We start from the raw sequence: 24,391 nt of genomic DNA, 5'->3' as shown, positions 1-24,391 counted from the left end.
AGCAGTAGCAGAACCTATATAGGCTGGCAGAAAGCAAAGGAACAATGAGCTTTCCTTCCAGATAGTCATCTTGCACAAACTAAAACTGTCCAGGAGCCAGGAGGATCCAAGAACTACAGAACAGAGGAGGGCTGTCCTGCTTATGAGGAAACTCATAGCATGACAGCCCAAGAGTTCCCAAAGACTGCAGTTCTAAATCATCCTCTAACATCATCTTCTCCTTAATTATTTGGGCTCAAGCCTTAGCCGAAGATTCCCTAGTCTGGCAAGGATAACAGTCATCACTTGGGAACAGGGGGAATGAGAGAACCCATTTGGGAACTGCTGCCTGCCTCCAGCTGCCTGCTCAATCCCACACACTTTCTGCTGTATCTCACTCATCGTCATATCATGACATGACGATGAGTGAGATACAGCAGAAAGTGTATGTATTGGGGTTGAATTGCCAATTTCTGTTGGGTTCTGCAGGGGAGTGGTTTCCTTCTCCTTCACAGGGTGGCAGGCTGATGGGATCCAGCTGTTACTCATCCCCACCAATCTGCAAGGTCCTTAAAGAGGAGTGGCTTCCCGCAGTCAGATGCCAGATTGTTCCGCTTCTACAGTGGTACTCTCTAGCTGTCAGTGCTGTATTCCCAGTGTCCTCCTGGTTCTGACTCCTTTTCATCTGCTCCTTCCTCTACAGTGAACCCGAGCTGAATACTCTCTGAAACGAACTCACCTGAAGTATCTGATCCTAGCTGCTCCGTTGGGCCTTGCACCTGGGTGCGTCACGCCCGCCACTCAGCTGCTGCCTGTCCGCCCTCAATCGCCTGCTGGAACTTCCCCATCCGGAAACCACCACATCTACTGTTGGACCCCCATGTACTCTCCTCTGCTTACCTACAGACCGCAGACCGTAAGTCACCATCAGGTTACTCCGTCATTCCCTTCATTACTTCCCACTTTAACCGCTCACCCTTTGCAGTTCCTCCACTAGCCCGGTTCCTCCCTGCTGTCGCAGATCGACGCCCATCCACACACTCTCCAGCACATTCAGTTACTAAATAAATCTGTTAAAACTGTTTGGGTGTCCATAGATGTTGCTTGCCTTAGAGTCCTAGAAACCTCGCATTATGACAGAACCATCTGGCGAATCGGACTCTGCAGCACAACTACAGACCGCTCTGTCTGAACAGGGCGTCCTCCTGGACCGACACGACGCCGCAATTAATGGCGTGCTGCATCAGCAGAACTCCATACTCCAGTACTTACACCAAATGGCTAATCAGATCCAGATTTTGCAGGACAGGGTTCCCCCCGCTAACCCCGTTCCGGCTCCGGCTCCTGCTCCAGACCCCGTGCCAGCTCCCACTTTGGCTGCCGCCGCTCCTACTTCGGCTGCCTCCGCTCCTTCACTGTCCCATGATGCCATCATGCCCGTTCCCGAACAGTACTCAGGTGAGCTGGGGAAAAGCAAGGGTTTTCTGCTGCAATGTTCACTAGCCTTTCGCCGCTCTCCCCACTCATTTCCGGATGACGCCAGCAAGATTTCTTTTATAGTAGGATTGTTAAGAGATCGAGCGCTTAGATGGGCGGAGACCGTAGTGGACGAGGAGAACATCAACTATTTACTCTTTGATGAGTACAGAGTACTTCGAAGACCTCCTCAATCCCACCAACATGCCTTCCATTGAGGAAGCTGAGCCTGGGGACTCTGGGTTGGGCTCTCCAATCTCTGGGGACGAGGTCACCGAGGTGGTTAAAAAGCTCCTCGGTGGCAAGGCTCCGGGGGTGGATGAGATCCGCCCGGAGTTCCTTAAGGCTCTGGATGTTGTAGGGTTGTGTTGGCTGACACGACTCTGCAATATCGCATGGACATCGGGGGCGGTTCCCCTGGATTGGCAGACTGGGGTGGTGGTCCCCCTGTTCAAATAGCGGGACCGGAGGGTGTGCTCCAATTATAGAGGGGTCACACTCTTAAGCCTCCCTGGCAAGGTCTATTTAGGGGTCCTGGAGAGGAGGGTCCGTCAGATAGTCGAACCTCGGATTCAGGAAGAGCAGTGTGGTTTTCGTCCTGGTCGTGGAACACTGGACCAGCTTTACTGCGGCTCCCCTCAACATTTAATCTCAGCCTGCCCGATTCGCCCAAACACCTTGGCCCGCCAGTAAGGCTGGGAATTCTGGAGGGGGAATCTGAAGAGAATAGTTACCTCCGGCTAAATCTTCCTGCTTTTCTCACCGTTCAGCAGGATTCTTATCCCTTACAAGCTTTGGTAGACTCCGGTTCAGAGCAGAATCTCATACACCCTGCTTTGGTTGCGCAATTTCAGGTCCCGGTCCAGGCTTTACCTTCTCCCCTGCGGGTGGCTGTCTTAGACGATAGTCCCATGGCCAACATCACCCATCAAACTGATCCGTTTTCCCTCCACATCTCAGGCAACCACCAGGAGCTCATTCAGTGCTTCGTGTTTCCTACGAAAGATGCCCCTCTGGTTCTTGGGTTCCCCTGGCTCTGCAAACACAACCCCCACATTAACTGGGCCGATGCTCGAATCAACTCACGGAGTCCTTACTGTCTAAACCAATGCCTGCAATCTGCTAAACCGGCTCTGCCCTCCGAGCAACCCCAGCTGATTGGTGAACCCGATCTCACAAATATTCCTACTGACTACCATGACCTCCATCGGGTTTTCAGTAAGGATCTCGCCCAGTCTCTCCCTCCTCATCGTCCCTATGACTACTGTATCGACCTCCTTCCAGGAGCCCCACTTCCTTCCAGCCTGTTGTTTAACATCTCGAAGCAAGGGAGGGAGACACTGGAGCAGTACATTAATGACTCACTTAAGGCTGGTCTCATTCGTCATTCGTCTTCCCCCCTGGGCGCGGGATTCTTCTTTGTTTCGAAGAAGGATAACACTCTCCGGCCCTGTATTGATTATGGAGGTCTTAATCAAATCACCGTAAAGAATAAATATTCTCTCCCTTTGTTGTCCTCAGTTTTTGAACCTGTTCACCAAGCCTCCATCTTCTCCAAGTTCGACCTGAGCAATGCATATCATCTCATTCGCATTCGAGAGGGTGACGAATGGAAAACTGCATTCAAAACCCACTTTGGTCATTTTGAGTATCTGGTTATGCCCTTTGGATTCTGCAATGCCCCCGCCACCTTTCTGAATCTTGTTAATGATGTCCTTCGGGACTATCTCAATGTGTTTGTTTTTGTCTACATTGACGACATTCTTATCTTCTCCAACAGCATGCATGCATGAACACCGCCGGCATGTCAGATTGGTCCTCCAAAGGTTGCTGGAAAACCGGCTCTTTCTCAAGGTGGAGAAGTGTCAGTTCCATGTTACATCCATTACCTTTCTTGGTTTTGTGTTTGAGGGCGGGCAGGTGAAGATGGACCCGGCTAAGATCAAGGCTGTTGAGGAGTGGCCGGTTCCGAACTCTAGAAAGCAACTCCAGCGCTTTCTGGGGTTTGCTAACTTTTACCGGCGGTTCATTCGAAACTTCAGTGTCATCACAACCCCTCTCACCACTCTGACCTCCACCAAACACCCCTTCAGCTGGACCCCGGAGGCCGGACTCACTTTTGTTGAGCTAAAGAGAAGGTTTGTGGATGCTCCTATTCTCATTCACCCTGACCCTTTTGCTCAATTTACAGTGGAGGTGGATGCATCTGAAACCGGTGTGGGGGCTATCCTGTCACAGCGCTCTCCCAAAGATGGCAAGCTCCACCCGTGTGCCTTCTTCTCTAAGACGTTTACCCCCACTGAAAGCAGGTACGACATTGGTGATCGGGAGCTCCTGGCCATTAAACTGGCCGTTGAGGAGTGGAGACACTGGCTCGAGGGTACTGAGCTCCCAGTCATCGTTTGGACAGACCATAAGAATCTGGCTTACCTGCAGTCTGCCAAACGCCTGAACCCACTCCAGTTCCGTTGGTCTCTTTTTTTCTCCCATTTCAACCTCAACATCACCTATTGCCCTGGTTCCAAGAACACCAAGCCAGATGCCCTCTCCAGACTCCACTCTCCAGATGACCCTTCCGAGACTCCCGGATCCATACTCCCAGCCTCCTGCACCATTGGGTCCCTCACCTGGGATGCGGAGAGAGCCATCCAGGAGGCTCTAACCACCGACCCAGACCCAGGAGGTGGTCCCCTCAACCGGCAGTATGTTCCCGCCTCAGTCCAGGGTCGTGCCATCCATTGGGCACACTTCTCCGACTTCTCCGGCCATCCTGGTATAAGCCGTACCATGGGCTTCCTGCATCGTTACTTTGGGTGGCCCACACTCAATAAGGATGCCATTGAATTTGTCTCTGCCTGTTCCACTTGTGCTAGGAACAAGAACTCACATCGCCCACCTTCAGGTCTGTTACAACCACTGTCCATTCCTAGTCGTCCCAGGTCCCACATCTCCCTAGATTTTGTTACTGGTCTCCCCACATCCAAACAGAAGAATGTCATCCTTACCATTACAGACTGTTTTTCCAAGGCTTGCCATTTGGTCGCCCTCACTAAACTCCCCTCGGCCGCCGAGACAGCAAAACTTCTCTTTAGCCACATTTTTCGCCTTCATGGTATCCCCACAGAGATTGTCTCTGACAGGGGACCTCAGTTCAGTTCCCAGGTCTGGCGGAACTTCTGTTCTGTGCTCGGGGCCCGGCCGTGTTTGTCTTCGGGGTTCCATCCTCAAACCAATGGGGAATGTGAACGGCTTAACCAGGAACTGAAGAACACCCTGCGCTGCCTGTGCCTCCAATCCCACCTCTTGGAGTATTCACTTACTGTGGGTGGAGTATGCCCATAACACGCACATATCGTCTGCGTCAGGGTTATCTCCATTCGAGGCGTCTCAAGGGTTCCAACCTTGAGACTGCCTACATCCTTCCCATATGCGGTCATTCCATCTGTCAGACATTACATGCAAAACTGCCAACGTATTTGGAACCAGACTAAGGCCGCCCTTCAACAAATGTCTGCTCAGAATAAGGGTCTGGCAGATAGAAAGAGAATTCCAGTCCCCACCTTCTCCCCCGGCCAACGCGTTTGGTTAGCGTCAAAGAATTTTCCTCTAAAATCCTGTTCCCGCAAATTGCCCCCAAGGTTTCTGGGTCTGTTCGTTATTGACTCCGTCCTTAGTCCTTCTGCTGTGCGCCTTAGGTTGCCGTCTCATTTCCGTGTCCACCCTGTGTTTCACGTTTCTCAGATCAGACCCTACGTCTCTAGTCCTTTGTGCCCTCCGTCCGAGCCCCCTCCACCCGCCCGGGTTATTGATGGTCACCCTGTCTACACCGTTCGACGCATTGTGGATGTGCGTCCTCGTGGATGGGGTAGGCAGTACCTGGTGGACTGGGAGGGTTATGGCCCTGAGGACCGGTCCTGGGTTCCTCGGTCCTTTATCCTGGACCCGACCCTCATATCCTCTAACTATTCAGTTACTAAATAAATCTGTTAAAACTGTTTGGGTGTCCGTAGTTGTTGCTTGCCTTAGAGTCCTAGAAACCTCGCATTATGACAATTTCTCTCCCTCAGAACCTACTAATTAGCTGTATCAGTTTCAGAGTTAGGGAGAGGTATTTAGATAAAATTGATTTCGTATTATAATCATTTGATTCAATATTATCATCTGATTGCTGCTGTTGCATCAATCTGTGTTTTGCAAGATGGCGGCGCGCGTAGACGCAGCGGCTCTGTGCTCACCGACTCGAAGTTCGTCTTTTCCACTTTGCTCGGTTAAAAACACCTACAACCGACAAAATTTACTGGCCATTGGTCAAGCAATCGGGGGAAGTCTGTCACAGGAGCTTTTCCGTGTCCACAACAACATTCCGGTCGCTATTGCACAGACACCGGGCTCTCCCTGGACTACAATCCCAGTAACTACAACAGGGCGACGGCGCAGAGATCGTAAACAAAAGAGGGGGTGTCGCAGCGGCGTGTTAGCGAGGCTCAGGAAACAGCCACACAAACCACCGCTACCAAGCATTTTTCTCTCCAAGGTGAGGTCTCTCGCTAACAAACTGGACGAATGGAAGCTGTGGATTGCAACTGACAACCTCATCCGGGAATGCTGCATTCTGTTGATCACGAAGATGTGGTTAAATCCAACCATACCGGACCCGGAGATCGAGCTAGCAGGCTACACAGCACACCGACAGGACTGATCAGCGAGCTCCGGTAAGAAAAGAGGAGGTGGACTATGCGTTTATGTAAATAACAGCTGGTGTACGAACTCCACAGTAGTTGTTAGCCACTGTTCTCCAGGCGTGGAGTTCTTCACAATTAAATGCAGACCCCTATACCTCCCACGTGAGTTCAACGCCATTATACTCACTACACCACTGCGGTTTACATAGCACCGGATGCTAACGCTAGCTCGGCCGTGGGACTCCTGCATGATACTATCAGCAACGACCAGAACAAGTACCCCGAGGCTGTTCACATCGTCTCTGGGGACTTTAATCATGCTGATCTGAAATCAGTCCTCCCCAAATTCCATCAACACGTAAAGTGCACAACCAGGGGTGATAAAACTCTGGACAAGCTGTACACAAACATCAGACAAGCATACAGGGCTAAACCCTTAGCACACCTTGGCCAGTCTGATCACGTGTCCCTGCTACTGATCCCTGCTTACACTCCCCTGCGGAAACGTGACCCCATTACAACCCGGACTGTTACCATCTGGCCTGAGGATGCCTCTCACCAACTACAGGACTGCTTCCAGAGAACGGACTGGGAGGTTTTTGCACATCAGGACCTGGAGAACTACACCTCAGCAGTCTTGGACTACATCAGGTTCTGCACGGACAATGTCACCAGGAACAGACTCATCAGGATCTATCCGAATAGGAAACCCTGGATGACTAAGGAGGTCCAGGGCCTCTTGAAAGCCAGGAACGCTGCTTTCAGGTCTGGGGACAAAGCACTCTACAGTTCTGCCAGAGCCAACCTGAGAAGAGGCATCTGCCAAGCTAAGGCATCATACAGAGGGAGAATAGAGAAGCAGCTCAGGAGCAACAACACCAGGCAGGTGTGGCAGGGTGTTCAGCACATTACAAGCTACAGATCCAGCAACCAGCCATACACGGAGGGAACCACTTCCCTGGCAGAGGAGATGAATATCTTCTTTGCCTGCTTTGAGGCGACACCTACCACAGCTCCATCACAGCTGCCTGTCCACAGCAGCTCTGCTCTCACAGTAGAGGAGAGTGAGGTGAGGCAGGTGATGAGGAAGGTGAACCCAAGGAAGGCTGCGGGACCTGACGGTGTGTCGGGACGGGTGCTTAAAGACTGTGCAGACCAACTGGCTGGAATCTTCACAAAGATTTTTAACCAGTCCCTGTCTCAAGCCACTGTCCCTCTCTGCCTAAAGTCCTCTACCATTGTCCCCCTGCCGAAAAGAACCAACATCAACACCCTGAACGACTACTGCCCAGTGGCACTCACACCGATCATCATGAAGTGCTTCGAGAGACTGGTGCGTAGTCACATCCTCGCTGGCCTGCCTGCTGAGCTGGACCCTCTCCAATTTGCCTACAAAGCAAAGAGGTCCACAGAGGACACTGAATCCACAGCACTTCATGCTGCCCTGACCCTCTTAGAGAAGCAGGGGAGCTACGTCAGAATGCTCTTCGTGGACTTCAGCTCAGCATACCTCAGATACCATACTTCCCCAACGTCTGGTGTCCAAGCTAGCAAACCTTGGGCTCCCATCAGCCACCTGCAGTTGGATCCTGGACTTCCTAACAGGTCGCTCTCAGAGGGTCAGACTGGGCCCCCACACCTCCACTGCTCTGAGCCTGAACACCGGATCGCCACAGGGTTGCGTGCTCAGCCCACTTCTCTACACCCTCTACACTCATGACTGTGTCTCCAACCACCTCAGCAACAAGATCATAAAGTTTGCAGATGACACGACTGTTGTTGGTCTCATCTCAGGCGGAAAGGGGGAGCTGGAGTACAGGGATGAGGTGAAGCGGCTGTCAGAGTGGTGCAAAGTCAATAACCTGCTCCTCAACACCTCCAAAACAAAGGAGCTGGTGATCGACTTCAGGAAGAACAAAACGGACATCCAGCCTCTCACCATCAGTGGGACCTGTGTGGAGAGGGTCCCAGTGTTCAGGTTTCTGGGCATGGAGTTGGAGGACAAGCTAACCTGGAGCACCAACACCAAGGAGCTGCTGAAGAAGGCACAGCAGAGACTGTACTTTCTGAGAATACTCAAGAAGAACCGTCTCCCCTCAGACCTGCTGCAGGCCTTCTATCACTGCTCCATAGAGAGTGTGCTCACGTACAGTCTGTGTGTCTGGTACGGCAGCAGCACATCTGCGGACAAGAAGGCGCTCCAGAGGGTTGTTAGGGCAGCAGAGAGAACCATAGGCTGCCCCCTCCCCACTATGGAACAGATTTACACTTCCAGGCTCCACAAGAAAGTTTTGGACATTTTAAATGACTCTTCACACCCTGGCCATGGCCTCTTCCAGCTGCTGCCATCCGGCAAGAGATACAGAGCAATAAAAACCAGGACAAATCGCCTAAAAAACAGTTTTTACCCGATGGCAATCATGGCACTAAATTCAAAGGCATAAGAACTTCTGCTCTTGACAGCACTTTGTTATAAATGTAAATTCTGTTGCGACACCTCCAGGCGCTGCAACCATCTTCTGATGTCTAAGTTTATTTCTCATTTTGTACTATTCATTTCCTTATCTTGGTATATTACGTATATACACATAACCTGCATCTTAACTCGAGTCGAGCAAATCTCAATCTCGTTGTAATCTGTTGATGACAATGACAAATAAATCTTATCTTATTTTATCTTATCTTATCTTAATCTGTAACTAACCCCGGCAAAAAATGCTTACTAATAAATATCAAGCATGAAGAAAAATCTAAAAGATGGTCTGGACATTGGACTTACTGAGTCATGATAATTTATGTATTCTTCGATGGTGGCTTCTAGAAAATTAAAGGTTTTAATCGATTGCATTGGTCTAGATTATATGAAAAACAACGCCCTTTGGAGTCGCACGAGTCACTAAAAATAACCTGGTTTGGAAACAAATGCACATTGCAATAAAAGGGGGAGGGTGGCCATCAACGGGTGTGTTCTGTGAAATTTAGTTGACTGTAAACTGCTGAGCCTTGCAGTCACAGGGGTGGGACACCTAGCTGAAGGAGGTAAGGAACTAGGCGAATTTTCCTCGATAGGCCAGATTAAAGAGAGTTTGCCTCAATTCTGGATGGAGTAATACTCGACAGGCTCAGAAAGAGAAGTAGAGAAAGGACAGGTGAGGAGGGGGAGCGTGCATGGTGACAGCTAGCCTACCTGTTTCTGTTTTACGTAAAGAAAGGCAATGCCTCAAAAGCCAATTAAAGAAGGCCAAAGGTACAGCATATGTGATACAGCACATATGCTGTACCAGTCATTAGATAGCTGGAAACCACAGAATAGGAAGTGTCCGAGACAGCAACCATAATGAATAGCAGGTACCTAGAGAACACTGGGAAAATGATCTCCAATAATAAGCTGCTAAAGGAGTATCTCAAGTAGGGGAAAAGAAAAGAGTACTGAAAAGGAGGAAAGTAACAACCATGTACTCCAGCAGAATGAGAAAGTGGCTGACACAGAGAAATATAAGCAATGGCAGTAGATGTCTTGACTGAGTGACAGTATGGAAGTACTTAGCAACAGCAATAAAGGCTGAGGTTTACCTCATCAGAGAGGATAGAGCATATTCAACTGTCATATTCAACTGTTTTGTCTTGAATTTGAAAGAATCATCCATATTAATAATCATATTAATTTTGATATTGATAATATTAATATTGATATTAGTAATCAATGACCTCACTAACTGAACTAATTTAACACACCCTTTTCAGTAAGTGATTCAGTTTCACAGAATCAGGATCATACACATCATGCCTGTTGGGTATATACCTTTACTAAATTTTCTAGAAACTTGCTTCTAGTGAAGAAGAAGAAATTCTAACAAAAAATTTTGAATTTAGAAAAAGCCTATTTCAAATGGGAATGTTTTCAAGAACAGTATTTGTGGAGCAATGAAGGTCAACAACAGAAGTGTCCAAAGTGATACTAATGGCACTAAATACAGAGGTGGCCATTGTTTTGGTCTGAAAAATAGGGTAAGAGATTTGCAAATCAGTAAAAGTCTTTCAAATAATCTCTCTTCAGTGTAGAATAATCCACTAATTTCTACCAGTCCAAATGTGATCGATTTTGTGTAAACTGATCAATAGAAGCAAAACAATGTCAGAAAGAAATTAACATTTTTAAAGTTTGACATTTCAGTATTTTGATTTATTGTACAAATTGACTGAAACTGTAGGCATCAGCGTAAAATCATAGGGGTGCAGACTGCGACGATTCCGTAAAATTAGCTGATATTGAGATCAAAAGGTGCACTATCAGATGATGGATTTAAACACTTTTAAATAACTAGTCAGTAAAAATGTTGATGGATAAGTTAGCTGACAATTTTTGATTAGCTGCAGCACCATTCGACGTCCAATTCCACGGAGCAGGTGGCATGCTGCTTGTTCTCCATCACTTTCTAATAGTCAATTGGCTTATTGACTGGAACCCCAAGGCTCCCAGGGACCCTAATCTAGCCCTTCCTATGATACAGGGCCTCTGGGAGGTAAACCAATCCCAGGCCTCTCACTGATTTTTCTGCTTGGGATGGATTGGAAATATCTTGATGAGAACTCAGGACTACTTCTCACACAACGACAGATGGTACAAGAGGAGGCTCCATTCCCCTACCCCCATCCCGCTCTATATAATCCTCTGCTCGTTCACATCCTGCTCTGTACATCCATCCCTATCATTTTTCCCCCGTTTTCTTTTTTTGTTTTACTAGTGTCTCAGAGCATTTTGTCTCCTGCTGGGGTTTTTTAATCAGTCTATTTGTGTGGCCTCGTGATAAACAGTAGGAGAATAGCCTGCCCCTTCCTACAGCGAGAGATCACACATTACCCAGTTACACCATTACTAACTGAGCTGACATATGCCAGCAGTCTGGATTATCAACATGGGCTGAAAATATGTAGAAAAAGAGGCACCCCATTGTGTTGTGTATTTTGTTGCAGAGAATTGGTTTTTACGATGGATGGATGGATGGATGGATGGATGGATGGATGGATGGATGGATGGATGGATTTGTCACGGTTGCTCCCACTCCTGGGAAGTAGACCTTTAAACTGATCTGCTGATAAGACATAATTTATTAATATTTCATATCAATGATATAGTTAGCATGAGTCTGTTCCTTAAATTCCTTACCAAATTCCTAACCAGTCAGTCAGTCTACAGTACAGTAGACCCTGATTTTCACAGGGGTTATGGACCACAGTTGTGTCTAATTATTTAATTTCTCTGGATTAATAAAGTATTTTTGAATTTTAATTTGAATTAAATTGAAAAATGCTTAGAAGTGCCTATTTCAATAGGTCAAAGACCAAATGTACCTCAATATGATACCCTGATATGAAATGGCTTAAGCAGGGGAACTGCAGTGCCTTTATCAGTACTGCACTGATAAAGTTTATATTAGTCCCAGCAGGTCTTTCACTAGATCCCCCCGTGTAGTTCCCCTTGATTAAGGAAGATTATCAGTGGTCTTGTGTGTCTTCCATTTTCTAATTTTTGCTCCCACAGTTGATTTGGTAAAAGTTCACCTACTCGCTATGAAAAAATAAACTGTTATATCTCCTACACAGAAACACACAGAGGCACCAAACTTTCAGTAATTGATCAACATTAGGTGTCCTACAATACCCAATGGTCAAATAATGACGTCACTTAGGCCACGCCCCCTGAGAACAGGAAGTGTCATGTTTTACTGTGAACGGTCGCTATCTTACCCCTTTGACCTAATCAACATGAAACTGTGTCCAGAGACAGAACACATGTTGGTGTGTTGTGGATTCCAACCCCGACCAGCTTCGATGGAGCAGGTGGGCGTGGTGGCGTGGCGAAGTGACCTGTAACGCCGTTGTCATACGTTTGGCTCTGAATTCCACAGTTTCGGGCCGAGCTGCTCCAAACTCACTAGGATGGATCCTTATCCACCCCCCGACAGAAATCCATAATAAAATTTGGTGGGCGTGTCCTAATTTCTCTATAGCGTCCCCTAGAATATTTTATATGATCAGCCCCAAGCCATGCTTTAACCTAGAATTACAAAACTTGGTACACCTGTGTATCTTGTCAGGACGTACAAAAAAGTCTCTTGGAGCCATGGTCTAAACCAGGGGTGTCAAACTCCAGTCCTCGAGGGCCGCTGTCCTGCAACTTTTAGATGTGCCTCTGCTGCACCACACCTGAATGGAATAATTAGGTCGTTAGCAAGGCTGGGAGAACTGATCTACACAAGGAGGAGGTAATTAAGCCATTTCATTCCAGTGTTTTGTACCTGTGGCACATTTAAAAACTGTAGGACAGCGGCCCTCGAGGACTGGAGTTTGACACCCGTGGTCTAAACCCAACAGGAAGTCGGCCATTTTGGATTGAAGTTCAGATTTTGACCCCATTTTTGACGTTTACAGCCTTCGTATTTGATTGAACTTCTAGGGATTTCGATTGATCGGCTTCAAATTTGGTCAGTCTGTTCATAAGGCATGGCCGATTTTTAGTTATCCAAACGGTGAGTGTTTGAGCATGCTAAAGGGGGGTTACAAGGGGTCAAAGTTCATCTACTAGCCAAGAAAAAATAAACTTGTATCTCCTACACAAAAACTCACAGAGGCACCAAACTGTCAGTGATTGATCATTATCATCGGGTGTCCTACAATATCCAATGATCAAATGACGACAGCACTTAGGCCATGCCCCCTGAGAACAGGAAGTGTCATGTTTTACTGTGAACGGTCACTATCTTACCCCTTTGACCTAATCAACATGAAACTGTGTCCAGAGGCAGAAGACAAGTTGGTGTGTTGTGGATTCCAACCCTGACCGGCTTCGATGGAGCAGGTAGGTGTGGCGGAGTGCCTTGTACGCCATTGCCTTACATTTGCTTCCAGATTCCACATGTTTTGATCGAACTGCACCAAACTTGGGATGAGTGATCCAGGTGGGATGCTTGACAATCTTATATTGTCATATTCTGACGTCATCTAAGCCCCGCCCCCTCAGAACAGGAAGTGCTATTTTTTTCCTTGGAAAGTTTCATCTATGGCTCTCTTGACCTAATCAAGATGATTCTGTGTAGGATGACAGATAAGAAGTTGGTCTCACTTGCTTTAAAGTGCCAAGAGAATTCAATGGAGGGCGTGGCCATGGCGATGTGGCGAAATGACCTGTAAAGCCATTGCCATACATTTGGCTCTGATATATACTGTATATATATGAAGTATACTAACAGTATGCTTGTACCAATTTTGACATTATAACCTTAAACACACTTAAATATCATTGTACCACAATGCAATTTTAAGAAATATATTAAATGAAAGTATACATTAAGCGAACAAAATATGTAGTTGCTCAAGTGAACCAATGAAACAATATGCTTTTAAAGATATTTTGTGCATATTTTAAAATATATGGTCAAAATAGAATTTTTTAAAAATTCACTTAAAGCTTACTTTAAAAGTAAACTATTAAATATACTGAAATTTCATTATGTTTTAAATTACATCTTTAAGCTATTGAAGTATGCCTTTTTAGGTGCCTTAACAGTCTTTTGCTATTTTATTAAAATGGCAAATAAAAAAAAGAAATTAACAAACTTTATAGTGGAATTTGATGTAATGTTGTTTAACAAAGTAGTAAATAGTGAGTTCATACCTCAAAATATCAAACATTGACAGTTTAGTGACAGAGGTTCTACAACAAAGAGAAAACTTGTCCTGAACACTAAATGTAGCAGGTATCTTCAGTTCTACATCTCTCCAAATATGATCTGTTGTTTTCAGTTTTTTAACTAAAACACAGAAGCTGTCTTTACTCAGTCCATTTTCAGATGTATGATGTAGGATCTGTTAGTGAACGGCATTAGCTTCAGAACACACTTCAGACCAGATGGTGACTGTAATGCACACTTTCAGTTTTTTCTTTTAAAACGTCACAAAAAGAACAGCAACACCGTGAAGCCAGGGAGGATAAGAGATGTTCTCCAAATTAACCATTTTTACTCGCGAAATGTTGGCTTAAAAGTAGAGAGGGCCTTGATAATAGACCTCCTAGTCCGACCTAGACGATAACACAACTGAACAAGAAATGGAAATGAAATGTGGGTCACTAAAGGAGCCCAAAAGGAGCAGTACATACAGTGCAGTACATATATTGTGCTAATTTTCTTAAGCATGTTGTCTTCTTAAACTTTTAATATATTGACAATTTGTACAATTCTGTGATAGTATATTGGCAATGTACTCTTGAAAAATGTGAAGATATTGGATACACAATGTAATTAGTTTCACCTGAAAAGTGTGTTGTAATTGATCCTTCTGTTGTCTGGTAGCATGATGTGTTTGCAGTACTGTAGTGTGTATGAAGCATGCAATGAAGAAAGTGGCAAAGCAGAATAATAAGACATTAAGTAACTTTCCAGAATACTTACTTACACTTATTTAGCAACCCAGAACAGGGATTAGAACAAACTTAGAATCCAGAAAAACTACCTTAGCAACTACTTTCTAGACTCCCATTCTTCCAACCCAGAAAAGCAATTAGACCAGAGGATACTTACTTATCCTTATCTACCAACCCTGAATAGGAGTATCTAGTTTATATACTTTAGACCAGTGGTCCCCAACCCCCGGGCCGCGGACCGGTACCGGTCCGTGAACCAATTGGTACCGGGCTGCGCAAGAAATAATTAAATATTTCCGTTTTATGTATTATATGAGTCTGGAGGATCTTTTATTTTGAAAATCCTTTAACCGGATTCTCTCTATACACAGTAAAAAATGCTGGGTTATTTTCATAACCCAACTTCTGGGTAAGAGATGCTGGGTCATATGTTGGGTTACTTTGACCCAATATTGGTTCAAAAGTAGTGACCCAGCGGTTGGGTTGACTTTTTTTTTTTGTTTTAATGAACTCCACTTAACTGATTCTGTTAGGTTTCAGGTTCAGTTGACTCAACACTTTACCCAATTGGTTGGGTCAAATACAGTTTGACCCAACCAATTGGGTAAAAATCCATTGCCCTCTTCACAAACCTCCATTTTCAACTGGACTGTGACCTGATCAGACAACACTGGATTTCTCAATTCAAAGAAAACATGGTAAGTTACAATATCATGGCATAATATTTTTAAAGTTTATAGGGTTATTGTATTCTTCATATACTACAGATTTTTTAAATTAAATTTATGTAACTTTAATTTAATTATTTGATTTAACCTATCATCTTCGTTGATAGGGTAATGTTTTTGAAATAATTCATTTAATTCAAAGATAATTTATCCAATTTGGTTTAAAAAAAAGGTGAGGGTGTGGGAGGGAGAGATAGCGCTTTGCCCCCTGGTTTTCGCGGGCCTCGTTCACTAGCGCGCGCAAAAGGTGGTAGCTTAGCCAGAATGCTAATAACGGATCTATAGCGACAAGTAGGGACTGGAGGCTTTGCAGTAGCGGTGTCCGAAGCGATCAGTACAGGCTATACAGGTATTCATAGTAATATATCAGTAATATAACTGTTAAATGCCATTTTCATTAAGCCTTTTATTTCTTACTGAACACACTATGCTATGCTGTTATACGGTTAACCTGGGTGAAACCGATTGAGGCAGTGGAGAAGAAAAAAAAAAGTATGCACCAGCAATGGCAGAGGAGGGGAAGCTAAAGTTGGATAATATGCTTTCTGTCAAATAAAAGTAACTTTTACAGATTTCTAGTGAAGATTTAACTATGTAACAATAAAATATCTGCTCGATTTATTGAAATATCTCTTAATTTAAAAGTGCTCCGACATGTTTGGAGTCGTCCCCACCGGTGTTCTGTCAGATCAGCACACTCTGCGATGGCATATGCTTAACACAAACTGACGGCTATACTGTATCTGTCATTACCATATGATTTTATGTAAGCAGCAACATCATCATGACGCAGAAATTAGATAATGCGCACGTATGTTATTCTGGCCATTATTAGCCACCAAGGTGGAATTAAAAACATACAGTTATTAGTGAAAACAGCTGGATTAACTTTTGGGTTTACACAGATCTGCTTCATGTTGTCAGGTATCAGGTTGCGCTGAGGGGAGAGCTGGTGAAAACAAGACTGAACAGTGTGATCTCTCCTGGTGTCCCAAAAAGTGATGTTTTACATTTGTTCAGGGTTATTAGCTGCTAAACATATAGTCAATGTCCTATTATTTTTTCTTATTTACTGTAAAATATTTGGTGATTGTCCTAAATAAAATATTTTTGCACACATTGTACAGGTTATTTTCCACATAGGAAAAAAATGACTCAAATTGTATCACTTTTTTCCCTGAAAGATCTGAAAGATGGATGAGTTTGTAAAACAGAAGCTGACTGAATGGAAACTTTCTGACCTAATCCCTGCTTTTGAAGGTAGGTTAAGTATATACATGTGTGTGTGTGTGCGTGCGTGCGTGGGTGTGTGCGCGCGTGTGTGTGTGTGTGTACTTAAAAGCATGCATTGGCAGGAATTCTTTGGATTGAAAATATTAATATGTAATTTCTAATATATTTCAGCTGAAAACATTGATGAAGAAAGCTTCTTTCTTTTGGATGCTAACTGCCTGACATCCCTGATTCCTCACCTTGGTCCTCGTCTGAAATTTCAACGTCATTTTGCAAAATTTCTTGAGGTATGCTTTGAGTCATAGGACAAGACAAAATGGGATATGTGTGTTTTAAATGTGGGATGTCTTTAGGACATAACATAAGGAATTTTTTTTCTCACCTAAGAGTAATTCATAACACATATTCAACTTCAAGATATGTCCAGTGTGCTCAAAGTGAGCACACTGGACATCTAGCCCTAAAACAACTGAAGATGCTGATCCTACACCACATGCTGAATTAGAGAGTGGAGTTTCTTCTGTTGGAAGAGCAGCATTTGTAAGTTAAGCTGCACAATCAACCTTTCCTACATAACATATTGACATCCATTCTTACTAATTAAAATTAAAAATGACACATCTCATCTTTTCTTAAATTTCTAAGAATATTAAACTGCAGCTAAATAACAGCTATTTTATTTTTCACTATTTATCTGTAGAACATCCGTGAGATCCTCAGTGCCTCCCCTGAAGGTAGACCTGTGGTTATCAGTCTTGATGGAAATCAGCATATATCCATTCGTGAAAGACGGTGCATGGTCAGAACACTTGTGTCACACCTGATGGATCAATATGGAGAAAAGTGAGTATTTCTTGTAAAAACTGGATCAATTAGGTTGTTTTTGTGACATTTTGCTCTTGGTGAGAACATTAACGGCATTGTGCAGTGCTCACCTAAGTAAAATTTCTCCAGTAAGAAGTCTTAAAGTATGTGTTGGGCTAATAAAAACTAGATTTTTTGGAAATTGTTTGTGTTTTAAGGTTTCTGCTCTATGTTTTCATCTTACAATAACTAATTAAAATAAAATATTTTACTTGCCTGTCTTACTGAGTGTAATTTTTTTTGTTTCCAGCCCATCTTCAGACACTAAAGCAATTCTGGCATCTTCGATTGTGGACCAGTTTCCATGTTTAAGAGACAGCCATGGCACAGGATATGTAAGTTTTCACACTTCAGAGAACTAGCACACAAGTACTTCAACAACTTGCACAATGGTTAGCATTAAATATCATTGTAACTATGGTGTTTGAGCTTTGAGTTGTAGGTTTAATAAAAAATTTGGACATTAAAACAGAAAGGCTAACATTTAACTTTTATATTTCTTTTGTTAAAAATGTTCAGGACGCCTGGTTTACCCGCGGAAGACAACACAGGCCAGCAACTGGCTTTCTGGAGGAGCGTCTCCGTAATGTAAGGAAAAGGCATCAACCAAGGAAGAAGATGCTTTCAGCCCCAGAAGCTCCACCAAAAAGATCAAGTTTGCCTGGTACTAGCACATAGACTTTTTCCAAGCCCTATTGTTTTGAGCAGCAATCTAAGCTCTTATTGCTGTGAATTACCTCACATTTTTTTTCTTTTAATTCCTGTAATATTTTTTTCCCCACAGAACCAACCATCAGTGCTGAGCGTGCCATCCAGATGACAGAATGGCTAAAAAATAACTTCTGGCCCGCAGACCAGGTTGTCCAATACATGCGGGAAACTGCAGTATATCGCGCAGGATGGATCCGCTCAAGTGGGACAATCCCAATGCAGCAGATTTTTGCAGAGTTCCCACGTTTGTTGGACACACCAGGGATGGTGAGGTTATACCTCATATTGAGATCAGTTAAATGTTAAACAATAAACTGCAATACCATGTGAAAATGTACAATTACAATCAAACTCAAAATGTCAAACTACCCAGAACATACATTTGTAGCACCCATGAAAGGTTGAATGTAATAGTTCATTTCACTTTTACATTTGATTTGTATTTTTGTCTTTTCTGATTGTTAGATTTTGCAGGACTTTGCCGTTTTATATCCACAGTCTTGTGGAAAACTGACAGAGAACTGGAACACCTTGTTCTCATCAAAGGTCATTCGCATGGGGAAGAAGGAGGAGAGCGGTCTTCTGCCTGAGATTGAGTTGCTTCCACAAGGTATTGAAGCTCAAAAGGAACATTTTCTGAACTAATTTTTTTCTTCCTGTGGCTCTTTTTTGATTGTGTAGCATTTTAATCTGAGTTTTTCTTTGACAGACAAACAAGGTGACGTGGCACTGCAGCTGCTGCCAAAACTCCTCCCTGCTGTTCCCTACAGAGTTGGGCGAAAGGTGGTCAGACCCAGCAACCTTGAAGTCCAGCAAGCCTTCATTGATGTCCAGCCAGTAAGTTCATGTCAGAATGAGTTCTTTGCTGTTTAAATGTAGTTGAAACCAGAAGTTTAAAACAAATATGCTTTTTTTCCCTCACTGTTCTCTCTGTCATTAATCTGGAATTTACCAAGTCCTAATTGACGTAAAATAAGAATTTTAATGTCATATAACACGAGACAGCGTTGACCAAAAATATGTCTTTTTATATAGTATATGTAAACTTCAAACGCAAGGGTCTTTTGATAATGTATCAAACAAAAATCATATAAGAATTAGTCAAAAATTATTAGTGGGGAATGTTCCTCCTTACCTTTAAATGACTAATGGCTTCCTTTCTGCTTTTTCCACACACCAGATTGGGACAAATATGGTGGAATATCTTGGAAGTACAGCAACAGAGCATCCACGTGTTCTCATGCTTGGGGACAGGTATTGTTGTTCCCAAGCATTTGTCGTCATAAATGGAACTGCTTTGGAATATCCATCTCTTTTGGGGGCCGTTGATGGCTGTTTCAAATCATTCTTCGTTTTTGATGTGAGTTATCCGAAGTCGTGTATCCAGATTTGGGATTTTCTCCAAACTGTGATATATGAAATCCCAGGAAACGAGTCACCCCCGATAAAATTAATGAGGGCACAGTTGGAGGCCATGGAAGAATAAATGCAATTCTTCAATAACCCTTAAATAAGTTTTAAATGTTCTGATTGAAAAACCTTCTTTGTTACTATGTTACTATTTTTTTTTTACATTTCCTTCAAACTCTTTTGATGAAAATATTTCGTTGTGTACACCAATAAAGTTAAAAAAGGGTGCAGATTTAATCAATTGTTTATATGTAACTTTTACATGTCTGTATTAAAAATTTCATGTATGTTGGAATGTATAACATTTGCAAATAAAAGTTCTTTTGAGCTAATCTGAATGTTTTTAGTTAAATTTTTATAGTGAATTTTAAAGTAGAAAAGGAAAAAAAAATTAAAAATAAAAATATGGTGGTAAAATGACCCTTTTAATGGGTAATAAATTTCAACCCAATATTGAGTCATTTTAACTTTGGGCAGTGGTCAATTTAACCCAAGCTTTAGGTTGCAGCTATGACCCAATGTGCTGGGTCAAACCCTCAACCCAACCCAGTTGAGTTAAAACAACCCAGCGTTGGGTCGGTCCATATATGACCCAGCGCTGGGTTACGTATTGGGTTATTTTCAACCCAGCAGTTTTTACTGTGTACTAACATTATGCTTGTACCAATTTTGACATTATAACCTTAAACACAATTAAATATCATTGTACTACAATGATATTTGTGGTACAAAAATTAACCTCAAATATGCAATGCGGGCTTTGATGTTTGTAACTAAACTTAAGCTTGACGTCTTTAAAAGTCTTCCAGACTCGTAACCTGCTGAAGTGAGGTAACGTCTTGCGCGGCAACATTGAGCCCACAAGCAGCAAAATGAGTAAGAAACAGATCAGATGTCTTTGGAAAGTTTCTTTGTGAAGGGGAAAAGGCCCAGAGAAGAGACAGGAGATTGGATTTATCCCGGTAGGTGATTCCCACATTACAAGCTCTGCATGATATGGTGACCGGCTCGTTAATGAGGCATTGAAGCCTTCAAACTGTTTCACTACATAGAGACCAAGCACCCTGTGCATAAGCAACACTTCGGGTGTCATTGTCTCTCATCACTCCCAGATGGGACCGTCTGGCTGCAGAGAAACAAGCTCAGGGCTTCCATTAGTCATTATCAGTTAAAATTTTCACGAAAGTAAAATGTTGGTTTTTGTGACGTATCTGTATTTTGTATCTTATTTTGAAGGGATATGTAAACGTTACCATGGCGACCAGAGTCTGAGCGTTAGGACAGTGGTCCAGACGAGATGAGAGGAGTAGAGCTTGTGAGTTTTAGGTCTGGTTCACACGGCACAATTTAAGGATTGTCGCCGATTTTCCAAACCTCTGTGACCACACACGACACGAGCCGGTAAAAGTCCAACAGGTTCGATCGGTTCGTGAGTCCAGCCACACGGCAGGAGCAACACACCACAGAACCGATTCCAGAAGAAAATCCAGTAAAACCCCCAACATACTATATGTGAATTTAGAATAATCAAACACGCATGATGATGTAGAAGCAGTAGTGACAGTTTGTGGACTCATTTTAAGCGATAAAAAAGAAAAGGCGTTTGACAAAAGATGGCGGGAGCAGCCGCTCTATTTGCTGCTCTATGATTTGGAGGCGAGTTATGTTTGTTTGTAGTTAACATTTTTAACTGAATAAACATAACCACATATAATAAACATGTATAAAAATGACCTTTACATATAGTAATAAACATTTCCACATATCACCTCCGATGTCCACCGGACTCTCAGTTGCGCCATGTCAATTGTTTGGGATTCCCCTCCGTTCTTACGTCACCGCGCTTTCTGATTGGCTACCTGTCACATTCAACAGGCTGCGTTCTCGCTCCCAATCAGGGAAAACCCCACAGGCTGCGACAATCGCTCCAAGACAATGTTGAATATGTCCGATTTTAGATTGGGTGTATTCAACACACCACCACGTAACACACCACACACTGCAGGACGTTGTAAGATTTTTGTAAAGGTAAAATCAGAGCCCCCCCCCCTATAAAAAAGAGGCTTTAGTGGGAACACCAACATGCAGAAGCATTATCTGACGGTTCCCCCCCAATGTAATTTGATCACAAAAATAGTACACTTAAGATATATTAATCAAGCATGTTCATATTACATAAAAAGCTGTGTGCAAAGTAGAACTTTAATTGTTACAAAAACGCACGTGAAAGTACACTTAGTCCACTTCAAATTGTGATTTTCTGCAATTTAATTACAATAAAACTACACTAAGCACAAACTAACATACTTCAAGTTAATAAATCCCTAACAAAGTATACTGATGATTAGTCTGGCTTCAAGTAGTATTTATTTTTCACAAGGAATCGTACAGAAATCATAATTTTGAATGCACATGATATTGGATATAATTTTTTGTCATGAAGCCTAGGCGCAAATTCAAACTGGAAGACTCTTTTATCCCCACCGGGACCCGTTAATTGAAGCGACCTGCCCACAATCGTCGACCTATCAACGCCGGACCAAGCCACGTCACGTCCAATCACCGACCAAGTCCCAGCTGATAAGGACCTTCATCCATGGTGTCCTTCGCTCTCCAGCCGAGCTCAACCTGTTCAGCTGCACGCCTCAGCTCTCAGTCAGCCATCTCACCAGATCCTTTTCGTCGTCATTGCTCGTCCTTCCACCTCTAATGTCAGTCACAAAAGCCGCTTAGCCGCGGGCTCGGCGCCTTCTTTTCCTTCAGACGCTCCTCAGATGGAAGAAGAGTTCCTTACGGTCCAGGCCTCATTCATTCCAGACAGCTTCTCCCGCCGCTCTCTCGCCGATCTGGGATCTACCGGCCCTCGCTCCTATGCCACCCGCTTCACGATCTGTCTCTGGCAAGTGGACACATAATCCCACCGTCTACGTTGCATACATCCCCTGGCAGCCTTTCTCCGCCCCGGCCGGGCCGCAACGTCTCGCTGCTTCGATCTACGCTGCCGTTTCCTCCCAGCTCATCGTCCACCATCTTCCTTTCCACCGCCAGCGTTCATCGCACCGCCTTCCCACTGGTTCCCCGCTTTGGCTCAAATCCGCATGGCCGCTGTCAGCCCGCCCGTCAGCACCTCCCATCGGACTTCCCACGCCACGCCGGCCTCGGGCTTCGGGGGTAAGATGTAGCCTTCACGTGCCTCATTCACTCTTTACAACGCGACAAAACGTAGGAACTTTATTAGTTTATCCCCTTCCTGAACTCGCAGGCCCTACTCGCATGCGCCTTTCAGGCTGCGTTCCAAACTTCATCATTCTTACATCAATTAGTTACATTGGGGGCTTCCGTACTTCCCATGCATGTGTTCTCGCTCTTTTTCGCAGTTAAAACTGCTTATCTGATGTTTTCATGTCGTGGCCTTTTTCTCCAAGCCGCCTTTAAACGCATCATGAGTGCTGAGACGCTCGCGCTGGGTTACCCAGAGGGCAGCGAAGGAGAGCGCAGGCGCGTTAGAACCTCGGCAACAATCAGCAAACGCAAAGAACCGTGCAAATGTTTCCCCAAACCAACCGACTGAGGCGAATAGGGCCGTTTGATACAGGCAATCATAGCTAAAAGTTCACTCTCATAAATACAGATAGCTAAAAGGCGACTCTAGCACTTCAGTTAGCTAAAAGGCGACTCTAGTACTACAGATGGCCAAAACGTGACTAGCAATTCAGTTAGCTAAAAGGTGACTCTAGTAATTCAGTTAGCTAAAAGGTGACTCTAGTAATTCAGTTAGCTAAAAGGTGACTCTAGTAATTCAGTTAGCTAAAAGGTGACTCTAGTAATTCAGTTAGCTAAAAGGTGATTCTAGTAATTCAGTTAGCTAAAAGGTGATTCTAGTAATTCAGTTAGCTAAAAGGTGACTCTAGTAATTCAGTTAGCTAAAAGTCGACTCTAGTAATACAGATAGCTGAAAGTCGACTCTAGTAATTCAGATAGCTGAAAGTCGACTCTAGTAATACAGATAGCTAAAAGTCGACTCTAGTAATACAGATAGCTGAAAGTCGACTCTAGTAATACAGATAGCTGAAAGTCGACTCTAGTAATACAGATAGCTGAAAGTCGACTCTAGTAATACAGATAGCTGAAAGTCGACTCTAGTAATACAGATAGCTGAAAGTCGACTCTAGTAATACAGATAGCTGAAAGTCGACTCTAGTAATACAGATAGCTGAAAGTCGACTCTAGTAATACAGATAGCTGAAAGTCGACTCTAGTAATACATATAGCTGAAAGTCGACTCTAGTAATACCTTAAGCTCGTTGACAAGTAGCCTGCAGGCTACCGATGTTGTGGTACATGTTCAGCCTCGTAGATTCATTTCGCCCTACCCGTTAAATTTTATCCTGAGCCAGGGCGGTTCTCCGCTAATAAGCAAGCTGTTCCATTTTCTCATATTTCAAGCTCATGTCCCGTCCAGTGCTTTTACGCTTCATCTCTCATCTGAAATCTGCATACCATTTTTCTCAGATTATCCTGCCACTTCCTGGTTCACTCAGCTTGTTCTCTAGCTCACTCAGGTTCCAGGCCCAGATGCGTTCGTTCCATCTCGCTTCTGAACTAATCATCATAAAGCACCCTCCGGTTTCCCTTACGGATTCGTTAACACGGCCATCAGCACTTACAAGCCGCCCTGAAGCCACGGCTTTTTATAAAGGAACCAAACCCCCTCATCATCGCCTGGGTCCAAGTCAAGTAGTCGCACGGCACTTTTCAACTAGCCAGCCAAATCAATCAATCAAATTCCTATCGTATAGCATGTCGTAAATGGATTAACATAAATGCGCTTTAAGAGCTCAGGAAACCGTCCGATTCACATTTACCTTGATTGGTTCCTTGTACTC

The 24,391-nt window shown here is 44.0% G+C and overlaps 2 protein-coding genes across 8 annotated transcripts in view; one reads left to right on the top strand and one right to left on the bottom strand.

Moving 5' to 3' along the window:
• The window catches only part of tmem178bb (transmembrane protein 178Bb), a 72,932-nt gene that overhangs the window by 36,571 nt on the left and 11,970 nt on the right, over positions 1-24,391 (bottom strand). The window lies entirely within an intron of this gene.
• LOC116736703 (uncharacterized) lies at positions 14,928-19,837 on the top strand. 6 transcript variants are annotated; one of them, XM_032589368.1, is made up of 10 exons: positions 14,928-15,257; positions 16,472-16,547; positions 16,692-16,807; positions 17,221-17,363; positions 17,635-17,719; positions 17,904-18,048; positions 18,169-18,362; positions 18,561-18,705; positions 18,805-18,932; positions 19,276-19,837. In XM_032589368.1, exons 2-10 carry the CDS (start codon positions 16,481-16,483, stop codon positions 19,579-19,581), a joined length of 1,329 nt encoding a protein of 442 aa, XP_032445259.1. In that variant the 5' UTR covers positions 14,928-15,257; positions 16,472-16,480; the 3' UTR covers positions 19,582-19,837. The 6 variants fall into 6 exon arrangements, with proteins under 6 accessions (XP_032445259.1, XP_032445257.1, XP_032445258.1 ...); XM_032589366.1 differs by lacking the exon at positions 14,928-15,257 and adding an exon at positions 15,301-15,636; XM_032589367.1 differs by lacking the exon at positions 14,928-15,257 and adding an exon at positions 15,647-16,285.

This window comes from Xiphophorus hellerii, chromosome 17 (genome assembly GCF_003331165.1).
Source record: "Xiphophorus hellerii strain 12219 chromosome 17, Xiphophorus_hellerii-4.1, whole genome shotgun sequence".
Taxonomy (NCBI): domain Eukaryota; kingdom Metazoa; phylum Chordata; class Actinopteri; order Cyprinodontiformes; family Poeciliidae; genus Xiphophorus; species Xiphophorus hellerii.
This window is presented reverse-complemented; position numbering and strand designations above follow the sequence as displayed.